General features: G+C 42.3%; 2 protein-coding genes across 14 annotated transcripts in view; one reads left to right on the top strand and one right to left on the bottom strand.

Annotated features, from left to right (window-relative positions):
- The window catches only part of fzd3a (frizzled class receptor 3a), a 33,556-nt gene extending 29,059 nt beyond the window's left edge, over positions 1–4,497 (top strand). For 3 of the 4 annotated variants that reach the window (XM_015032555.1, XM_015032558.1, XM_015032556.1), the window contains 3 exons: positions 2,565–2,713; positions 3,253–3,678; positions 3,751–4,497. In XM_015032555.1, coding sequence (XP_014888041.1) covers positions 2,565–2,713; positions 3,253–3,678; positions 3,751–3,967 — 792 coding nt within the window. In that variant the 3' untranslated portion in view covers positions 3,968–4,497. The remainder of the gene's footprint in view (positions 1–2,564; positions 2,714–3,252; positions 3,679–3,750) is intronic. The other variant, XM_015032559.1, reaches the window with a different exon arrangement.
- Positions 4,498–4,995: 498 nt separating this feature from the next.
- The window catches only part of cdc42bpab (CDC42 binding protein kinase alpha (DMPK-like) b), a 53,257-nt gene continuing 39,134 nt past the window's right edge, over positions 4,996–19,118 (bottom strand). For 6 of the 10 annotated variants that reach the window (XM_015032548.1, XM_015032550.1, XM_015032546.1 and 3 more), the window contains 14 exons: positions 18,741–18,822; positions 18,431–18,650; positions 18,253–18,315; positions 17,300–17,553; positions 16,088–16,212; positions 15,787–16,001; positions 15,600–15,697; positions 15,421–15,505; positions 14,547–14,670; positions 14,335–14,452; positions 13,102–13,222; positions 12,866–13,023; positions 11,233–11,307; positions 4,996–8,552 (listed from right to left, as the gene is read on the bottom strand). In XM_015032548.1, coding sequence (XP_014888034.1) covers positions 8,421–8,552; positions 11,233–11,307; positions 12,866–13,023; positions 13,102–13,222; positions 14,335–14,452; positions 14,547–14,670; positions 15,421–15,505; positions 15,600–15,697; positions 15,787–16,001; positions 16,088–16,212; positions 17,300–17,553; positions 18,253–18,315; positions 18,431–18,650; positions 18,741–18,822 — 1,870 coding nt within the window. In that variant the 3' untranslated portion in view covers positions 4,996–8,420. The remainder of the gene's footprint in view (positions 8,553–11,232; positions 11,308–12,865; positions 13,024–13,101; positions 13,223–14,334; positions 14,453–14,546; positions 14,671–15,420; positions 15,506–15,599; positions 15,698–15,786; positions 16,002–16,087; positions 16,213–17,299; positions 17,554–18,252; positions 18,316–18,430; positions 18,651–18,740; positions 18,823–19,118) is intronic. The other 4 variants (XM_015032547.1, XM_015032545.1, XM_015032553.1 and 1 more) reach the window with 4 other exon arrangements.

The following is a 19,118-nucleotide window of genomic DNA, read 5'->3' on the forward strand; positions in this document are numbered from 1 at the left end:
ATCATCATTTGTTTTCATACTGAAGTTTTCTTGTTCCTTTTTAATTCTTATCTGAATAATAAATTAAACATGTAACATTTTCTTGAAGCAAACAAAAATAATCAGATGGTTTTAGAAAAGGGATCTTTAGAACATTGTAGATCATAAACGTATAACAGATTTCACACAATTCTGTTTTTATACGACATGATTACAATTAATCACAGTTAGTATTAAGCCATTTATTGGCATTGAATATCCGCTGGGGTCGCTGGGGTCAAACCTCTCCACGGCAACAGCACATCTGAACGTAAGCAACATTATACAGTGGAAATGCTGCTGGGTTGTGGCAGAATATATTAATAAAACCCATCAATAAACTGTTAAGATTATAAATAACTTGCTCTGCATTCAATGAGTACGTCTTGATGTTAAATCATATTGATCATCTTTTCATTTATGTCATCTGGCAGATGAAAACTGCTTTGATTTGATGGAAGAATAATATTTAAAAACATACCATTACCTAATAATAATATAGTAAATACATGCTGCCATGAGCAGGTTTTTCATTTTTTGTCATGGAATAATGACATTACATTTCCACTAGAAAAGACTATTATTAGATTTAAGTTTTGGTTTATAGGTTTTAAAATGTCAACATTCCACAGAAGAAAATCCTACTTCTACAAAGTCTCACATTTTTCTTTATTTTAAAACCTATAAGAATAAAAGTAAAACAGTGTTTCTTTAAAAAATAACATCAAAATTCCAACAGTAAGTATTTATAGTTATCTAAGTTTCATTTCTCCAGACAAAGGACAGAATTGTCTCTTTGGATTGTAAAGGTTGCAGATTCCTATTCTAGAGCCTCGAGGGCCACATAAAATCATACAGCGGGCCAGATTTAGCCCTCGGGCCTTAAGTTTGACCCACAGATGCATTCACACTCAGATGCATTCCTATGCATCAGTAGGAAGGAAGAAATCCAACATGTCTTCATAAAGCCTGACAGGGCCAAGACGTCCGCCATGCGGAGCTCCTCTGGATACAGCAGGGAGCAAAGCTGCGTTTCCAGGCTGGACAGAAGCTGACTGAACCAGGTTACCTCAGTGAACCCTGAGGCTGGAGCTGACGGTCTGATCCCTGCTGTAATGAGCGTGTCTGTGGGTCTGAGCTGCAGCCCTCCTCTAACGGTGTGCGGCAGAAACCGGAGCAAAGATGGCAGACCGACCAGAGGCAGGACGCTCTTCTCCTTCTGTCTGGCTCGATAACCAGATGTGTCAGTCATGGTGCTAACACGGTACGCAGAGAAGCTACCGTTCTCAGGCAAGAGGGTAAGAGTCAGCCGTCAAATCAGAGCAGATGTCTGCTGATTGTCTCTGCCTCCAGCGTGAGACGTTCAGCTGTTAGTGGAGAAGTAGAGCACATCGATGTTTACACACAGTGGCCTGTATCTGCTGCATGAGCAGCTTCACCGGCTCATCATCATGCTCTTTATATAAATCTCTAGCGCAGCCGCTTTCCTACTGAATATCAGCTGCTATTGTCCCATTAAAACACAGATCTGATTCAGTTTGAGCACTTTCTTTTAGGTTTTGGCATTTTTGAAAAAGATTGAAAACAAAACAGCTTTTGCAGTCTAGTAGAGACTTAACTAACATGGAAAACTGAATAAAAATTCTTTCATCTGATTGTGTTTGTGTAACATGTTACATATAGAGCCTTGATAGCTCTTGACACAAGAAGGAAGTGGAAGGAAAGTGAAACATGGCATTTAAAAAACAGATGAGAGTTGTATTCAGACCAGAGCTGGTGCTTTAAAGCATTCATTTGATTGATTACATAGATTTGACCACAAAAAAAAAATGTTATCAAAATTTTGTTGTTTTTTTCTTGGCACATGTTTCTGGTAAGTCAAGGCATAAATCTGGCTCACAAATGACAGGCTTCACAAGCTGCTTCTTTTGGCAAACTAGGGGTTAATTTTCACTTCAACAAAGATCTGAGATGTTTATTTTGTCAAAGTTTGTGACTATTTAAAAATCACTACAAATCAATCAAGTCACATAGGTTGGTCAAATGTCAACTGTATAAAGGGGGTCAAAAACAAATATATGCCACACTTTTCAGACACTTTTATCATCTGTAAGAGAAAAAAAAACTATAACAAACCCTTCATAATTTACCTTCCACTGATGAATTATGTTCTACATGGTGTTGCTCTACCACACAAACCCTAAAAAGTAGATCCATTTTCCTTTTTTCTGTAACTGTTTCACTGTATTTTTTTCATTTTACTTACAGCTTTACAACGGTGTAGATGGGGAAAAAAACAGTAAATTTCTGTCAAAATATTTTGGGATTAATTTAAAAAAAAAATCTAAAATTAAAACTTGGAAGTCTGAGTTCTTTCTTGCTGCATGTTTTCAACTTTTGGAGCTCAGAAATGTCCTCATTCTTCCTAGAAAATTTCTGACGTTTTTCTTTTAGTTTTTTTTTGGCAGAAATTTGGCCTTTTTTCTCTCTATATAGGCCCTGATGCGTACAGTTCTCCTCCGTCACCAGCTCCTCCTGTCTTTCAGGTGGAGAGCACCAGCCGCCCCGACCTGGCGCTCTTCCTCATCAAATACCTGATGATGCTGATTGTGGGAATCCCCTCTGTGTTCTGGGTGGGCAGTAAGAAGACCTGCTTTGAGTGGGCCAGCTTCTTCCACGGCAAGAGGCGCAAAGAGTACGTACCCACCAGACCCCCACACCATCAGGGGGTACATTCCATAAATGTTGTCGTGGCAGGACAATTTAATCTAGAATATTTTTTTTTTATCACTGGACTTTTCTGTCAGAAAAAAGTTTGAGGCGACAAAAGCTGAACATTTTTCCAGCTTGTGCATGTCTCACAAATTTCTGCATCCAAAACAAATAAATAAAAATTAGTGAGAAAAATCTCAGAAGTTCTGAGATTAATCTCAGAAATTTTCCAGAAGTTTTTTCTCACAAATTTTTGACTTTAGCAGCTCAAACATTTAAGTTTTCTCAGAAAATTTTACTATTTGTATCGATCTTCAATGGCCCTAATACGCCCCCTTCAGGCGGGTCGCCCTCTAGGCCCAGACTTGGGTCCATGTTGGTTCTGGTCCATGTTGGTTCTGGTCCATGTTGGTTCTGGTCCATGTTGGTTCTGGTCCATGGTGGTTCTGGTGTTTGCTCCAGAGTTGTCAGGTTGTTGGTGAACACAAGCCCCTCTCTGCACCCCCCCTCCTCCAAACTCAGAGCATTAACCCCCTGTCCCACTGCCTGCTCCACCCACTCCTCCATCCTCTCCTACCACACCCACCACCCCACCACCTTCCCCTTGTCCCTCCCCACCCTTCTGCGTCTCTCCCTGCCCACCTTCTCCTCCTCATCTTCCTCCTCCGCCTCCTCCCTGCCCCGCCGCAGTGGGATGGTCAACGACAGCCGCCAGGTTCTCCAGGAGCCCGACTTCGCCCAGCTGCTGTACCGGGACCCCAACACGCCCATCGTGAGGAAGTCGCGGGGCACGTCCACCCAGGGCACCTCCACCCACGCCTCTTCCACCCACCTGGCCATGCTGGACGAGCCGCCCAGCGCCAGCACCAGCCGGGCCGGATCGGTGCGCAGCGCTCGCTCCAAGATGAGCAGTTACCATGGCAGCCTGCACCGCTCCAGAGACGGCAGGTGGGTTTCCCCCGTCACCTCTCCAGATGTTTGGATGTTGGTTGCTGAACTCGTCCCGGGTCTCCCTGGCAGGTACACGACGTCCAGCATGCCCCGCCTCAGCGACCAGTCCAGACACTGCAGCACCAACCGACTGGACGGCCTGTCCAGACACGACTCCACCTTGCGCCTGGACAGCCAATCGCGGCACAGCAGCACCAGAGACCTGAGTGGCTCCGCGCAGGCCGTCCTCGGTGTCCCCGGAAACGGGATTCACCGGATGTTGGACGAGGATGGAGCTGCAGCCTGAAGGGACAAATGAAGGAGGGAGACCCACCCCGGGTCGGAGTGGGACCCAGAACCAGACTGTTGATCCAATCAGAGGAAGGGAAGTACTTTTGGATCTTTGCCTTAATGTCTCTCAGCTTTATCTGCCAGCCCAGCTGATCCAAAAAAAAAAAACAAAAAAAAAAAACTCTCCAAGCTGACTGTCTCTGGGTTTACAAATGGAGACGAAACTTTGGACCTAAACTCCTGAGCCTGACAAAAACAAAATGTGAATTTTATTTTTTGTTTTGTACTTGTTTAACTTGTGACTTTGAAATGGATTTAATGGATGAGACAGGAGCTTTGTCCTCAAGCCTGGGCATCTTGGCACTCAAAATATTTAAAGCCTGATTTTCCCCTTTAGCTCAGGCATCTGCTGCAGTTTTGGGTGTCTTCATCTTCATGTGAAGCTTCATGTTACATCAGCCTGTTTTACACCGTCCCGAACGATAGCTGTGTTTCCATTGGCCATATAATTGCAGAAATTGACATTTTAAAGATAAATTTGCTTACAAAAACATGCTAATTTCAAAAAACTGTTTTGCTAAAACGTTCTAGCACTCTGTGGTGGTTTTGTTTTTGGGAAATTGGTATATTTTTACAAACCTGCAATGGAAACACTTTTATTGCATCACATGATGCTGCCACTGGCACAAACCACGAAGAAGACGACAGGAAGTGGTCGGAGGATGATGGTGCAGCATGTTTTTTAATGACTTATCATGTCAGCAAACTTACTCATATGTAATTTTTATTGTTTTATTTAATGGAAACATCGCAACTGCAAAATATAGACACACTTTGCCGCACATTTGTAATGGAAACTCAGCTACTGAAGCACAATTGCACTGACAGAACAGAGGAAGTGTGTTTCAAATTTTTTGATTCTTTGCGTCAAAACCCATTTAATGTTGAGGGACAGGAGTTGAGCCGCACCGTCTTCTCAGATTGAGAATCAATTCAAAACCTTTTCTACCTTTATTGTAACGTATATCCTGTACAACTAAAAAAAAATCTGTTTGAGGGAGAAAAAAATAAAGGTGCAACGACCTTTGAACTAATAATATACTAATAGACTTTAAAAGTATTCAGTCCTTTTTGTGTAGGAGTCTAGCAGCTTCGGCCCGCTCTGCTTGGAGGACGTCTCTTGTCTACATCAACTTATCAACCCTCCAGATTTGCAAACCCTTCTGTAGATTAAGATGTATACTTAGACTCATTGGGATGCTGAAAAATAAAATCCATCTTCAACTTTCTAATTGCAACTTTAACCACCTTCATTGAAAAAAACATGTTTCATATCAAGAAGAGTTAACCTCAGGATCATTTATTCCAAGTTGCTCCCTTTTTTAATTCTTCCTTATATCAAATGTTTTAGATTGAAATGTACACTATATGTGGAAAGGTTTTGAACTGAGATCGTCTCATATCAAAAACAGAGTGTGTACATTGGAGGACCACCTGATGCAACAGTGCTTAAATCTCAACTTTGGTCTCTTAGCAATGAGGAGCACTGAGCTTAGGTGAAATTTGGAGGTGTGTGTGCCCCTGTCCTTTGCTCCAAGTACAATTTCAACTGCTTGCCAACATAAGAAAGTAGTTTAGAAAAAACACGATTTCTTTTGGTATCTTAGCAACCAGCACTATTGAGCCCAGGTGCAATTTGGAGGCGTGTGTCCTCCAGGCATTGCTCCTGTGCAGTGAAATCCTAAGTCTGTTTAAATGTGTCCTTACTTGTAGCTACTGTAAATGTTACTGATGTTTTGTTTATAGATGTAAAAAGTTTTCATTTGTAATAAAAGCTTTTTAAAGAATCCATTTGGAGAAATGACCACACGGCAACAAGACGGGTGTGTATTTGTAACAGCCCTCCGCTTTATTGAAATACATCGGAGTCGGGTTAATATGAGTTCTCCACATCAGTGTGGCAGCCAGTTCCATACATTATTTTTGACCTTACACCTTAAATATTTTTGTGCAAAAAGGAATCTACATCACCTGTAGTGGGTTATCCTCAGTAAAACGCCCAAACCGTCCAAAAAAGGAGCAAGTAAAACAAACCAAAAACAAAATGATTACATCTAGAACATGCAAAACTGTACAAATTATTACAAAGCAATCCTAGAAAAAAAAGTGTAATATGATATGAAAGAGCAAAAATAATATAGAAGGTACTGTAGATAAGACCTCATTGAAATGTAAAGGCGTTTGATTTTGTTTAGGCCTTCCTCCACAGAAAACTGTGGCACGTTGGCCATCGGATCACCTGCCACCCTTCGACTCACGCCGTCCGTCCCATAGGCCGACCTCGACACATTTCCTGAGATTTCCTTCCTCACTCCAGAACGTCTGGGATCAGTCAGTTTTTAAATTTTTTTTAAACATATCGACCGATGTTCAAACACCCCCCGCCCAAACAATGTCTGCTTCCTTTACCTCCTACTGGACACCACTTGCAGGTGAGAAACAGAGAGCTGCACGCTTAAAAGGTTCAGGGTGTTGGAAAATAAGCTTTGAGCTTCAAATCACAATAGAAAATAAAATCCATAAACAAAACACTTGGAATGAGGTACAGAGAGCTAATTTGTTGGATTTCAACAGGGGGAAGCAGCAGGAATGACCACTGAAGTATGTAATGTTTGATTCCCTTATATGGAGCTGATCCTGGCAGGCTTCAACTTGGACTCTGCAATGGGGAGGAAAGAGAAAATACTGTGTACAATAGGAATGTTTATTCTAAGTTTATCCAAAAGAAAACTGTTCAGCTTTAAGAATGTTTCTGTGTTTTAAATAACAGAAAATGGTGTTTGATTTGTGTCTAATCCCCACAGGTTACTGTCAGATTCTGCTCCATTAATTGTCAGATTTTGCTCCAAGAGTTGTTCCTTTTGTAAATGGGGTTCAAAACTGGCAAAAATAAATGGCAGAAACTGCTAAACAGATACAGTAAAATACAACCAACAAATCCCCCTAAAACCAAACCAGAAAGCAAGTTCAGAGCTCCAACCCAGTTAATATTAGCAAAACAATCAGAAATACATCGGAGTCAAGCGCTGGTTTAAGTGTTTACATTCCTTGTTTTAGTGTTCTGTTTCCATCAAGAGCTTTTAATTGACATTTTAGCACATTTTTAACAAGCAAAGGCTGTGACAAAAGAAAGCATGTCACCAAAATGTCCCTCTTTTGTCCGTTTTTGGTTAAATAGAGCTTATCCATCAGTAGAGGGGTCGACCTTTTTTCCATCCCGGTACCACGGCCCATCGGACGACCAGAGGAGCCTTAGGGATGAGGCGTTTTGCTGCGTAAAACCACCACCTCAGTGTACGAGAGCGTAGATACAAATGTAATAGCAGGTTGGTGAGAAATGCAAATTTTCCACTAGATAGTTTGAGCAGTAGTGTCAATCCATAAATGGGGGGTGGAGGAGAAAAACACAAAAACCAAAAACACAACACAACGTGTCAGACGTAGAATATAAAACTAACTCATAAAACTGATTTAAAAAAAACAACAACAAAGTGGTTTAAAAATGGCTTTTTGTGTGAATAAAAACTCAAAATCACTCAAAACAAAAACCAGAAAACCAAATCAGGATTTCTTTGCTCATTCCCCATGTAGTTCTCTATAGTATTTTCCTTATCATATATTACTCTACTTTTAACCTATGTACATCATCGCGATGGGAATCAGTGACTTGGTCAGTTTGGTTGCACAGCAAAGTGGAACGTCTAACGCTACGACGACGGAGGACGCCTCCCTTGATGAACCAATGAGGAAGAGAGTAGCACAGTAGGAAGTAGGAAGGTTTTTTGCAAATGCTCAAAATAACAATAATTAGAAAATATAAAGTCACTGCACTGAGTATCAGGAGAAAACTAAAACTCATTCCTTTTCTTTCTCACTTCCTTTTTTTTAAATATGCGACATTTTTCGCAACACCCAAAGAAAAAGTGACTGTGGGAAAACGTTTGCTTCATGTTGCGTGGAAGCAAACCTAACCTTCCCCATCTAAGATCGATAAATAAATTAAAATTGTCCCCCTGAAACCCGGCTGGTCCTATGTACAAATACAAATCATTTTCTCTCATCGATAATCCGCTTCTTATTTTTTTTCTGTTGCGTCGTAAAGTTTGGCGTCTCTATGCGAATCTCTAAAGAGGGAAGGAGGGGCTGGGTAGGGAAGAGTGTCAGTGTCTATTCTGGATAATCATAGCGCATCTCTCATTCACTCATTTGGGGGTTTCCCCTCGAAAAGGCCCAGAGTTGTAGTGTTTCCATCCAATCAGGAAGCAACGTCCAGAGGCAGTTCATCAGGAGGAGGGAGCGGCGGATGGGAGGTGCAGTTCTCTGGGCAGTGGAGGTGAGAGGAGGGGGTGGTGTAGGGGCGAGGTTAGGGAGTCCTGTGCTGAATGGGGAGAGGGGGGCAGGGGGAGGGCTCATGTGTCCCAGCCCATCCGGTCTGTGCTCTCCAGGGACAGGGACTTGGTCTTGTGTGGGGACGCCGGGCTGGGGGGACTGCTGAAGGTGGAGCTGTTGGAGGCCGTGGAGTGACGGGGGGAGTCCGAGTCCTGGAGGGGAGGAGACGGAAAGAGAGAGAGGAGGAGTTAAAAACGTATAATAAAAAAAATGACAGGAAGGAGGGCTAAGATTCAGATTCTGTCATCAAAATACACTTAAAAACACAAAACCTTACAAGTATTTGCTCTAGTTTCTACTGCAAATATCTTAGTAAATTTGAAATAGGACAAAATTAACTTGCAAGTTACTTTTCAGCAAAACATAGGAACTTGTTTTAAGTTCCTCAATATTCGCCCAATATTCCTTAATATTGATGAAAAAAACTAAGTAAAATAATCTTCCAGGGGAACTAGTATTTTTTCATCAATTTTAAGAAAAAGTTAGTTTTGTCTTATTTCAACCGTGATGAGATATTTGCTCTAGGAACTAGACAACTTGGTGATATTTTGTGTTTTTGTGGTGTGAAAACTTTGGGTTTTTCTTATGACTTCTGAAAGTGGAGATGTTGCCCTGCAAAGTATTCACACCCCCTTCAACAATTCCTCACTTTGACACCCACAAACTTTAACTTTGAGATTTAGTGCGACAGACCAACACAAAGAAGTGCACAACTGTGAACAATGTGCGTTTCAAAGGATTCATCACACCCAAAGTGGTGAGTTCAGCTACTCAACCCCATTTAGTCTAATACCCCAAAATAAAATCCAGTGAAACTGATCGCAGTCTACAGTGAACATGGAAGAAGATGCTCTGATCTAACGCGACATATCAGCCTGAAGACACCATGAAACACGGCAATGGCACCGTCATGCTGTGGGGATAGCTTTTTTTTTTCCCCAGAGGTGACATGGAATGGAGGATGGAGGACCAGCCTGGGCAGAGCTTCACCTTCAAGCAGGAAACATGCAGCTAGAGCTTCTGTAGGATTACTTTAGTAATCGATTATTCTATCAATTTATCGATTAATCAGTTAAAATGGAAAAAAAAATGGACACATTCTACAGATTTTTCATTTAACCACATAAGCCTTTTTTATACATTAAAATATATTAAAAGATGCAAATAAAATAACTACTTCACTTTTTGAAATAAGAAAATAAAACATTTTATTGCAGTAACAGCATTCCTTTAGTGAATTTGAACTGGGTGAAATTAAAACTGTGCCACTTGGGGAAAACGTATTTACAAATCTTAAATGCAAATTGTATATGTATATATATTTTTTGTAGAGTTCTGGTTCCATTACTGCTCTAAATATGTTAGGGGTTTTTGCAGCAAATGGCATTTTTTGTGCCTATACAGTTAACGATTAATCGATTACTAAATTAGTTGACGATTACTTAAATAATTGATTTATCATGACTAATTGTTTCAGACCATTCTAAAGCTGGTTGTTAAAATGGTTTAGTAAAAGTCCAGACTTAATTTAGAGATCATATTTCCCAGTTGTCTATTTGTACAAACTACACATCATTTTCTGTTCACAATAATGCCTTACAGTGTTGGTCTATCACAAACGTCCCAAGTTACCATGACGATTACAACTCGGCATGATTCATTGATCTGCTGTGAGGGATGCAGTCCAGCACTTCACCAGCAAATCAACACCTCAACTGACCAGGAGGGATCAGCAGAAACCAAACATGCAGGCTGGAGCCGATGATGGAGGAGTGGAAGGTTTCCGATTCACCCTGAACTCATCACATACAGTCCGACTCACAGGAGACCAATAAATTACTGCGACTGACTCTGAAAATGGGACGATTTGGGCCAAACAGGAAGTGTGGCGGCTTCAGCCCGAGTGCTGGGTTGAAGTGTGTGTGATTCCACTTCCTGTCCTCAGGTCAGCGATGCCATCCTTCTGATTCATTCTGGTTTAAACCCACTAAAACCCCACAGATCCTACTGTGACTGCAACACAACACACCGTGGAGCAGCTTGAAAACACTGCAGGAACTAAATCTTACCAAGTAGTTATGCTCTAGTTTCTACTGCAAATATCTTAATACGCTTCAATTAAGACAAAACTAATTTAAAAATAACTTTTCAATAAGAAATAGAAGCTTGTCTAAATTAAATAGTTATTAATTAAAAATTAATAGTTTCACTGGCAATTATTTAACTTCTAACAAAACATTTCCATGTGTTATAAGTGGAATAATCTGCCAATGGAACTCGTAATTTTTCAGAATTATTAATGAACTATTTACCTAAAACAAGCTTCTAGTTTTTGCTGAAAAGTTACTTTTTGTTCCGTTTTGTTTTAATTGAAGTGTGTTAAGATATTTGTAGTAAAAACTAGACAAAAATTCTTTGTAAGATTCTGTTTTTGCAGTGAAAGTGTCAGCCTTTGTGCTGTAATGTACCAACAAAACGTGCAGCAGGATTTACCCAAAGCATGCAACCTCACTTCCAACCAGTCTACTTCACTTCCTTCATCTGGATTTTGCTCATTTAGCCAGTAAACACTGAGAAGATCCCAACTTATGCTTTGTTTTATCCTGGTTGGGAACATGAGCAGGCCACCAGGGGGCGGTATGGAGGCAGACATGCTGTGATTCAGCAATGAGAAGCAGCGTTGTCACAACAGAAGCCTGATGGTGCAGAGAGAGAGGGAGGGGAGGCGGCGTCGTTCCAGTGATAACACGCATATGTGTGTGTGTGTGTGAGATCAGCAACACGGTGCTCTCTCGCTTCTGTGTGTTTGTCGTTGCAGGTTGAACACATTACCTTCATCTTACTAAGCAGGGTCCTTAAAGCCCTTTTCAGATCGGGGGTCTTCTCCGACGGCGAGACCGCCTGCCACTGCAGAGGAGAGTTCACACTCAGCACCCAGACAACATGCTGGGGAGGGGGGGCAGGCATGGGGGGCGGGGTTCAGCTGGGTCGGGTCAGGGGGGCAACAAATGTGGCGAAATGGGAGGCGGAAACATCCAGGCTCATGAGGATGGGACAGCCAGGAGGGGAGACGCTGGCCGGCTACCATAGCAACAACCTCGTTATGATCGCAGAGAGGCTAAAACACCGGAGAGATGGGATGAGGTGGGACGGCTGAAACAGCTGCTGGGATGACTGGGACTGATGGGAACCAGTCTGAGGGAGTTCCTGGTTCAGCTAGGGGAACGTTCATGGTCTCAGTCTAGAACTACAGCGCCTAGCACAAGGATTCAGAAAAACCAGAGCTCCTTCACACCCGTCGCGTCACAGCCACAAACTTCACCAGATCCTAATGCCGCTTCGCTGAGAGGGCAAAGGAGCAGCATCATCAGGAAGTGGAGAGAAGAGGATGAGTGGTTTAAAAAGAAATGACAAGATAGAAATCTGCTCCGCCGGAAAACATGGTGGAAATCTTTACCAAAAATAAAAAATAAAAACAAAAAGAGGACTGATACATTGTCTTCTATAGGATGTTGATGTTTGTGAAAAAAATATTTAAAGAAAAAAAAAAAACAGTTTTCAATGTAGTGAGGAGAAAAATAATAATTATTATTTTGTCATTCTGCAGTGGAAATGTAATGCAGGATATATTCCATGCAAAATAATAATAAAAAAGGCTGAATCTCCATTTGTTGCATATATATACACATACGTATACACACACACTTTTTTTTAATAAGTTAGATTCTGCAAATTATTTTTTGCCAAACGATTAAAAGCCACTGTAGAAGATCCACAGAGCCACAGTCTGCAGATCAGAGAAGTACACACCACCTTCAGTCCCTCCACTATTAGCAAGTCTGTGATTGTGGAAATTCACACAAAACCAACAGATTCAGATTCTTTTGGTGTGTCAACGCTCAATTATGAGTTTATTGCACATTTTCTGTAAAAATGTTCAAAATCACTGGCAGTGACTGCTAACTCCCACCTGCAGGTGGCAGTGTTTCTTACTCCTACCACACTGCTTCCCCAGCTGTACTTGACGGCAAACTGGTTAGTGATCTATATGTTGAGTAAAAATGTACCTAAATGTACCTATAAATGTAATTTTTGCACCACAAAGTCATTTTGATTAAAACAAAGAATCACAAAAACTATCATGACATCCTGGAGGTACCAATGCTTTCACACAAGGATTTGAAAGTCAAATATTTCACAAATTCCTCCAGCATTCCTCACTCCTCTGCTGATCCATCATGTAAATTTAACAGGATGGAGTTTGTGGTTGTGACAACATGTGAAAAAGCTCAACACAGTCGGCTGGTTTAGTCTCCATACAGACTCTAATGCTTCTGTGGAATGATTGTTTTGAATGGTTAGTTAAAGTAACTTCAGTCTTGAGGGGTCCAAACTGGAATGAGTCAGATGTTGTAGAACCGACCACACATGCGGCTGCATGTCGGGGTTCAGCCTGCCTACTGACCTCTCTGTCGAACTGGGAGAGCGGAGCATCGCCGCAGTCCATCCCCCCGCCAGAGGACAGGGAGCTCTCGGAGGGCGAGGTCATGGTCTGGCGTTTGGACCCGTAGCTTCCCCCGGACAGCTCCCTGCGCAGAGCGCTGCCGTTCTGAGACGACGAGCCTGGACCCGGAGGAAAACAAGTCAGCTAAAGGCACCAAACTGAAACCACATCTGGAAACGTCAGCCTCCAATACTCACGTATGCCCAGTCCACTGCTGGCGCTCATGGAGCGGCCCGGCTCCCCCCGGTTCTTGGTGATGGAGGGGATGCTGACGGAGCCGCTGAACCCCGCCCGGGTCTCCTGAACACGGACGTTCTGCTTTAAACGCAGCAAGTGGACAGGAGGGGGGGAGGGGGGGTGCAGTGTGAGGGAGGGGGGCGGCAGTGAGTGCACAGCATGCTCAGACTAAAACACACACACACTGTGGTGGATCTGAACATAACAAGCTGACCTTCATTCCGTCTGTAGCTACATAACATGGTGAAGGATGGAGCAGCTCCAGCAGTGCAGAAGTAGTTTTGTTTTTTTGGTCTAAGTGAGAACTAAACCGTGAAGAAGCTTCTACAGCAGGGGTGTCCAGAACTTTTTGTCACAGGGGCCATAAATAAATATTTTATAAAACTAAAATCTCCAACAAAAAAAAAAAAAAAAAAAAAAATATGACTTAAAAGAAATTTGACTTACAAATTTAAAACTTGGAAATTAGGCCTCTGTCTCTTTAAGAAACTCCTGCTCTTTCTGAAACCTCGCCAAAGTGGCTCATTTATTAACCCTTTAAAAATGCTTTAACAGAGTCACCTTGAGAAGTAGCTGCTATAATGAGCTTAGCAGATGCTCAGTTCCACCAGGTAATGCTAATTGCTGCTGGCTAGTCTGTAGGAGTAAGTAAAACAGCCTCCGACAGGCTTTTAATTTAATGACATGTTTGGTGTGCTTTTCCTGTGTGTTTTGTGAAGTGCTTTGTGATTTTATCTGTGAATAGTACTCTTCTAATAAAATTTCTACGTACTTGAAGGATTTCTCAAACATGCATGAAAGAATCAAAACAACACTACATGTATGCTTTTGATGAGGGAATAATAATATAACATGATGTAATGCTCAAAAAGGTCAACTTTACATAGCACTGTCTCCTTAATATGGTAATTAAAAGGAGATTTTGGTGCTCTAGATGTGGTCTCAGTTACCATGACAATAAAAACAAAGCATAAATCTTTGAAAAGATGCTCATTTTGTGCGCCATCTAACATTTTTGCACAATTTTGATTTAAAAATGGCAGTTTTGTCCTAATTTAATTTTTAATAGCGAGAAGGAGAAGGCTGAAGAAAATAAATAAATAAATAAATTTTAAAAATCAGTCCGGATGTCACAACATTGAACACTCTTGCCCTGCGGTGTGTTTCCCTGTGGTCGGTGTGTGTGCTCGTACCATAGGGAGATCTTTCAGGATCTGGATCCCGTCTCCTGGTCCCATGTGGGCCACATGGTTGAAGTTGGTGGGGTTGGAGATCAGCTTGTTCCTCATTTCTGGATCTCGCAGCATGTCTCTGTAACCGTGACGACACAGGAACAAAGGTGAGCGAACAGGACCCGGAAACAGCAGACACACAGATCAGAACCAGGGCCGGCACCGGGCACTACCTCCTCTGCTGCAGCCGCTCCTCCTCTGGTATCCTGAAGGAGAAGCGCCGCTTGTTGTTTATGTTGCGCACCATCTGCTTCCTGCTGTTGTCTGACGTCTCCGGGACGACCAGCTCATCCCCCTCTGAAACACCAAAGCAGGAGTCTTCCTCACTTCTAGCCAACCACTGAGACACGAACACCTTCATCTCCTCTCATTCACTTCAGTTTAACTATTCACACCCCTAAAACTTTAAAGTCCTACTGGGTTTTATGTGATGTTCACTTCCTGGTTTTTAACTTTATCTTCATGAAAACTGAAAATCATGTTGCTCATACGCATCAAACCCTCCAGAGTCAAAACTTTACACAATCAAACACGAAGAGTGAAAACTTTCCTGTGTTAGTTTTACCTGCTCAATAATAAACAGCATTTTTATGAAATCTCTATATCTTAAGATATTAAAGATGAAAAACATAAAAAGGGGTTTGACCATTGTATTGTTAAAAAAAGAAATAATTAATTTCCAGATTTTTTCTGCCATCGATTGATTTCTATTTTGTTGGCCAAATAGCAAAACTGAGGCCTTCACAGAAATGTATTAAGATTAAATTACACAAAGCTAGACTAATTATTTGACTATCAATAGCAATCAGTTATGTTGTAATTTATTTAGGGGTATCGGAGTAAAGGGAGCCGATTTTTATTTGCCAAAAAATAGGAACCGACACATAATTTTATTTCAGTGATAAATCCTAGTAAAATAGTTGTTTGTGATTCAAAGGTGACTAAATATGGAATACTGTGAGATATCAATCTTTTCCAAGGAATTTTACTCCAAGATGCTTTCTTGTTAGTAGGAAGAGTTTAGGTCGACGCAGAAAGCGCTCTTACCAGCCATCTTGTTTCTAAAGTAGATCAGGCGCACCGTTTCCAGGCCCAGCAGGTTCAGAGATCCATCAACATTCAGAGGTCGCACCTACAGCAGCAGAAGAGAAACCTGTCGTCATTAACACTGAGACAGTGATGAACATTATTCTCTCTCCACCAGATGGCGCCCCAGAGACACAGACCTTCTTCAGAGGAATGGTCTGGATCCACTCCATGGTATTCACATCAAACACATCCACGGCGTTCTCACTGTACACCGACAGGTAGGGGGCGTTGTAGCCTGGACACAAGAACACACTGAGCTACAGGAATCAGGTTTTCCTTTTTTTTTAAATCTTTTTGTGTGTGTTTGAACCCGGTCCAACTCACAGGCGGCGCTGGGATGAGCCGGCCACATGAGCTCCTGCTGCCGTGACCTCCGACCCTGAGAGTCTACATAGACCCCGATGGAGCTGAAGCACAGCAGCAGCTCCTTGCTGGAGATCTCCACGGCGCACAGCGCGCTCAGGCCCTGCTGTGGGATGAAGGCCAGGGTGTGGTCCTCATGGTGCAGCAGGCTGACCGGGGACACGTCGCCATGGACACTGCGGACGGCATTGGGTTACTTTGATGGATTCAACACGTGTGTGTGTGTATGTGTGTGATCCACTGTAATCCAAAAGGAGGAAACCTATAGCGCGTGAAGCCGGACTGGTAGCCCACGTAAAGACGCTCGCTGAGCAGCCCCATCCACTGGACGGGCCCCGGGGCCTGCAGCTCCCGCAGCACTCGGTGGCGAGATTTCCCCTTATTCACCTGCAGGACAGGAAAGTCTTTAATTTCACATGAGCTCAGGGTCAAAAGAAACCTGAAGATGTCACTGCATGATCCATAGCATTAGCTAATTAGCACAGGCGCTAGCAGAAATACTTCCAGAGATGGCATTTTTATTTCTATTTTTTTTTTTTTTGTATTTTATTGTAATTGTAAAAATACTATATGATTTAGAGAGAACACAAGAATTAAATATAAAAAAAGGTTTACCCTCATTTTGCTAGCCTGACTCTTTAAAAAAAATAAAACAAATCAAGTAAATTTATGTGCCTGTGTACAATAATCAAACGTGAGGAAAGACAGTAATAAATTAGTGCTTCCCGTGATCACATGGGTTCACTGTTGTATAGTTTGATAACATTTTTAGTAAATCTCATTAAATATGTGATCAGGGCATCTGCAGCCTTCAGCAAGTCAATGTAAGAGTTTTTAAGACCTTAATGCTACCTTGAATAAAATTTAAGACTGAAAACACTATAAGGGAATAGTTGGTTCATTACAATCAAGAATAGCAAAAACTGGGAACCTGGCATTATGCCCATAATAAACACATAAAAAAGCTTGCTAGCTAGCTAGGAAGGGTATATTAGCAGCTAGTTAGCAGTAGCCTCAACCACCTTGAGCCAGAATGTAATGAAGATGGTCACATGTCTCAAACTTTTGCCTGGCTGAATTGTCCAATGAAAAAATACTACGTCAAATAGTCCTGCCACAACAAAATATAAGACCTCCATTAATGTATTTAAGGCCAACTTACATTTTTTTTTATGTATCAAAGCCATTTTATGGCCTTAATTTTAGATATGAATTTAAGACTTTCTAAGGATGATCAGACCCTGGTATTATTATAAAAGTAAAGGTCTTGATATGTCAATGTTGAGTCCACCAGAGGGCGCATCCACGGCATAATTACCTTACAGTTCCATGAATTCAATACACAATTTTATACTGCATAATAACCTTTGGACTAAATTATGACAATTATTAGCCATTAAGAGAATTATAACATTGTCTAGGAAAATAGGTCCTGCCGTGCGGACCGTCCAGAGCCTGTCCGACTCCTCCTCACCTCGTAGCAGATGACTTTACTCTTCATGGCCACACAGAGGCAGGTGAGGGAGCCGTTCCGGACCGGCCCCGACACCAGACTCTGGCAGTTTTTCGTTTCGGCCAGCTTGTTGGATTCGGTCTCGCGGCCGTCCAGCGCCTGGGTGGGTATGAGGCGGACGTGGCGGTTCCGCCCCGAGATGACGGCCAGCAGCTGCTCCTGGGGAATCAGGTCGATCTGGTAGACCTTCTTGTTGTCTCCCACACGGATTATTTCTACAAAAAGAGTTATGTCCATTATGGATGAAATTTAAGACCTGTAACACAGGTCTTAAATAAATATATATTTATGGAGGAAGAAATGTTTCCAGTTGTTAGATTAACTACAGAAAATGTCACATTCTTACTTCAGAACTTCAGAAAACAGAATGATTGCCATCTGAGGCTCTATTTTGTTGTGGTTCTATGCTCTGCTCCTTTTCCTCAATCTCCTCCTCCTCTGTATTTCCCTCAACAGTAACAGTTGCGTTGAAATAAAATTTTTCAGTATGTAGGAGTTTTGACTGACCACCATGTTTGAGTCGCAGCAAATACTAGCGCTAGTACTAGCCGCCTCCACCGTTTTCTGTGCAAAGCTTTTTGTACATAATGCATGTAGCATCACATGTGTTGGCAGCTGAAGGCGAAGATTAACATCATCCTGCAAACTGGCGATCATTAATGAACCACCTCGAGTCAGATACATAAGATGTCTGCATGCGACTCAAACTATCAGCTGATGGAAAGTCCTGTGAGGTAAAACAAAACTACATAAAATATATGAGATTAAGTAGTGTTGCCATGACAAAGCTGAATTTTTAAAATGCATTTAAGGCAGTTTAAGACTTTAAGAATGCACAGACATCCTCTTCCTCTTCATCCTACCAGTTCAGAGGTGAATGAACCAGAATGATAATCATGTTAGTGTGATCTTACCATCTTTGGTGACATGGATGACAAAGAGGCCTTCTTCGTTGCCGAGGGCGACGCGCTCATGATCTGAAGGCAGATTAAACGGAGAAAGACCACCATTTAAGGACCCGGAGGGTAAAAATAAAAAACAGAGGACTCCAGTCCTTTAACTGTCTGACAGTAGGAATCTCTGTTGGCCCACCTATGATAGCAGCAGACTGGGTGGTCTTGATGAGGGGCAGGGTGCAGTCGTACGCCTCCTTGGGGACGTAGACGAAGCGCTCCTTCAGCTTGTTCTTCTTCAGGATGCGGTGCAGCTCGTTGAGCAGACACACCCACTTGTTCCTCTCCTGGTCGCTGTCGGCCAGGATCAGGATGGACGCCTTGTGGCTGCTGGAGGGGGAGAGCTGGGACGCCGTCACCTGGAGAGACAGAGAGAGCAGAGGTCAGAGGTCAGAAGAAGCACAAATCAAACAGTGTTTTAAGAAGGAAGCAGCAGCAGAGCCCCTCACTCTGAATATGCAGGGTATGTCCTTGCGGCTGGCGTGGATGACATCCGACTCCAAAACGGAGCTGACTGAAAACTCCTCGTCCCTGTGAGATAGGCAGAGGTCAAAGGTTAAACACGCAGGTCAAAGCTTCTTCTATTTAAACTTGTAGCTAAAGCTCTTGAAAATTGCCCAGCAACAATCAAATCCCTGCATGAAGGATGTCCAGTTCTGGGTGCATCGTGATTCAGTGATAATTAGTCTGAACTAAGTTTGCTTTGGCAGAACCACAGACAGACATGTACTCATGTTATAAGTAGTAATTAGGTTTGATTCTGTTCTGAACGGTGACTTTGGTCATGTTACTGGAACTCATATTGTTCTTGATGCTGTTGTCCTCGT

The sequence above is a fragment of the Poecilia latipinna genome, unplaced genomic scaffold, assembly GCF_001443285.1.
Source record: "Poecilia latipinna isolate Pla-1442-1.1 unplaced genomic scaffold, P_latipinna-1.0 Scaffold244, whole genome shotgun sequence".
Lineage (NCBI taxonomy): Eukaryota > Metazoa > Chordata > Actinopteri > Cyprinodontiformes > Poeciliidae > Poecilia > Poecilia latipinna.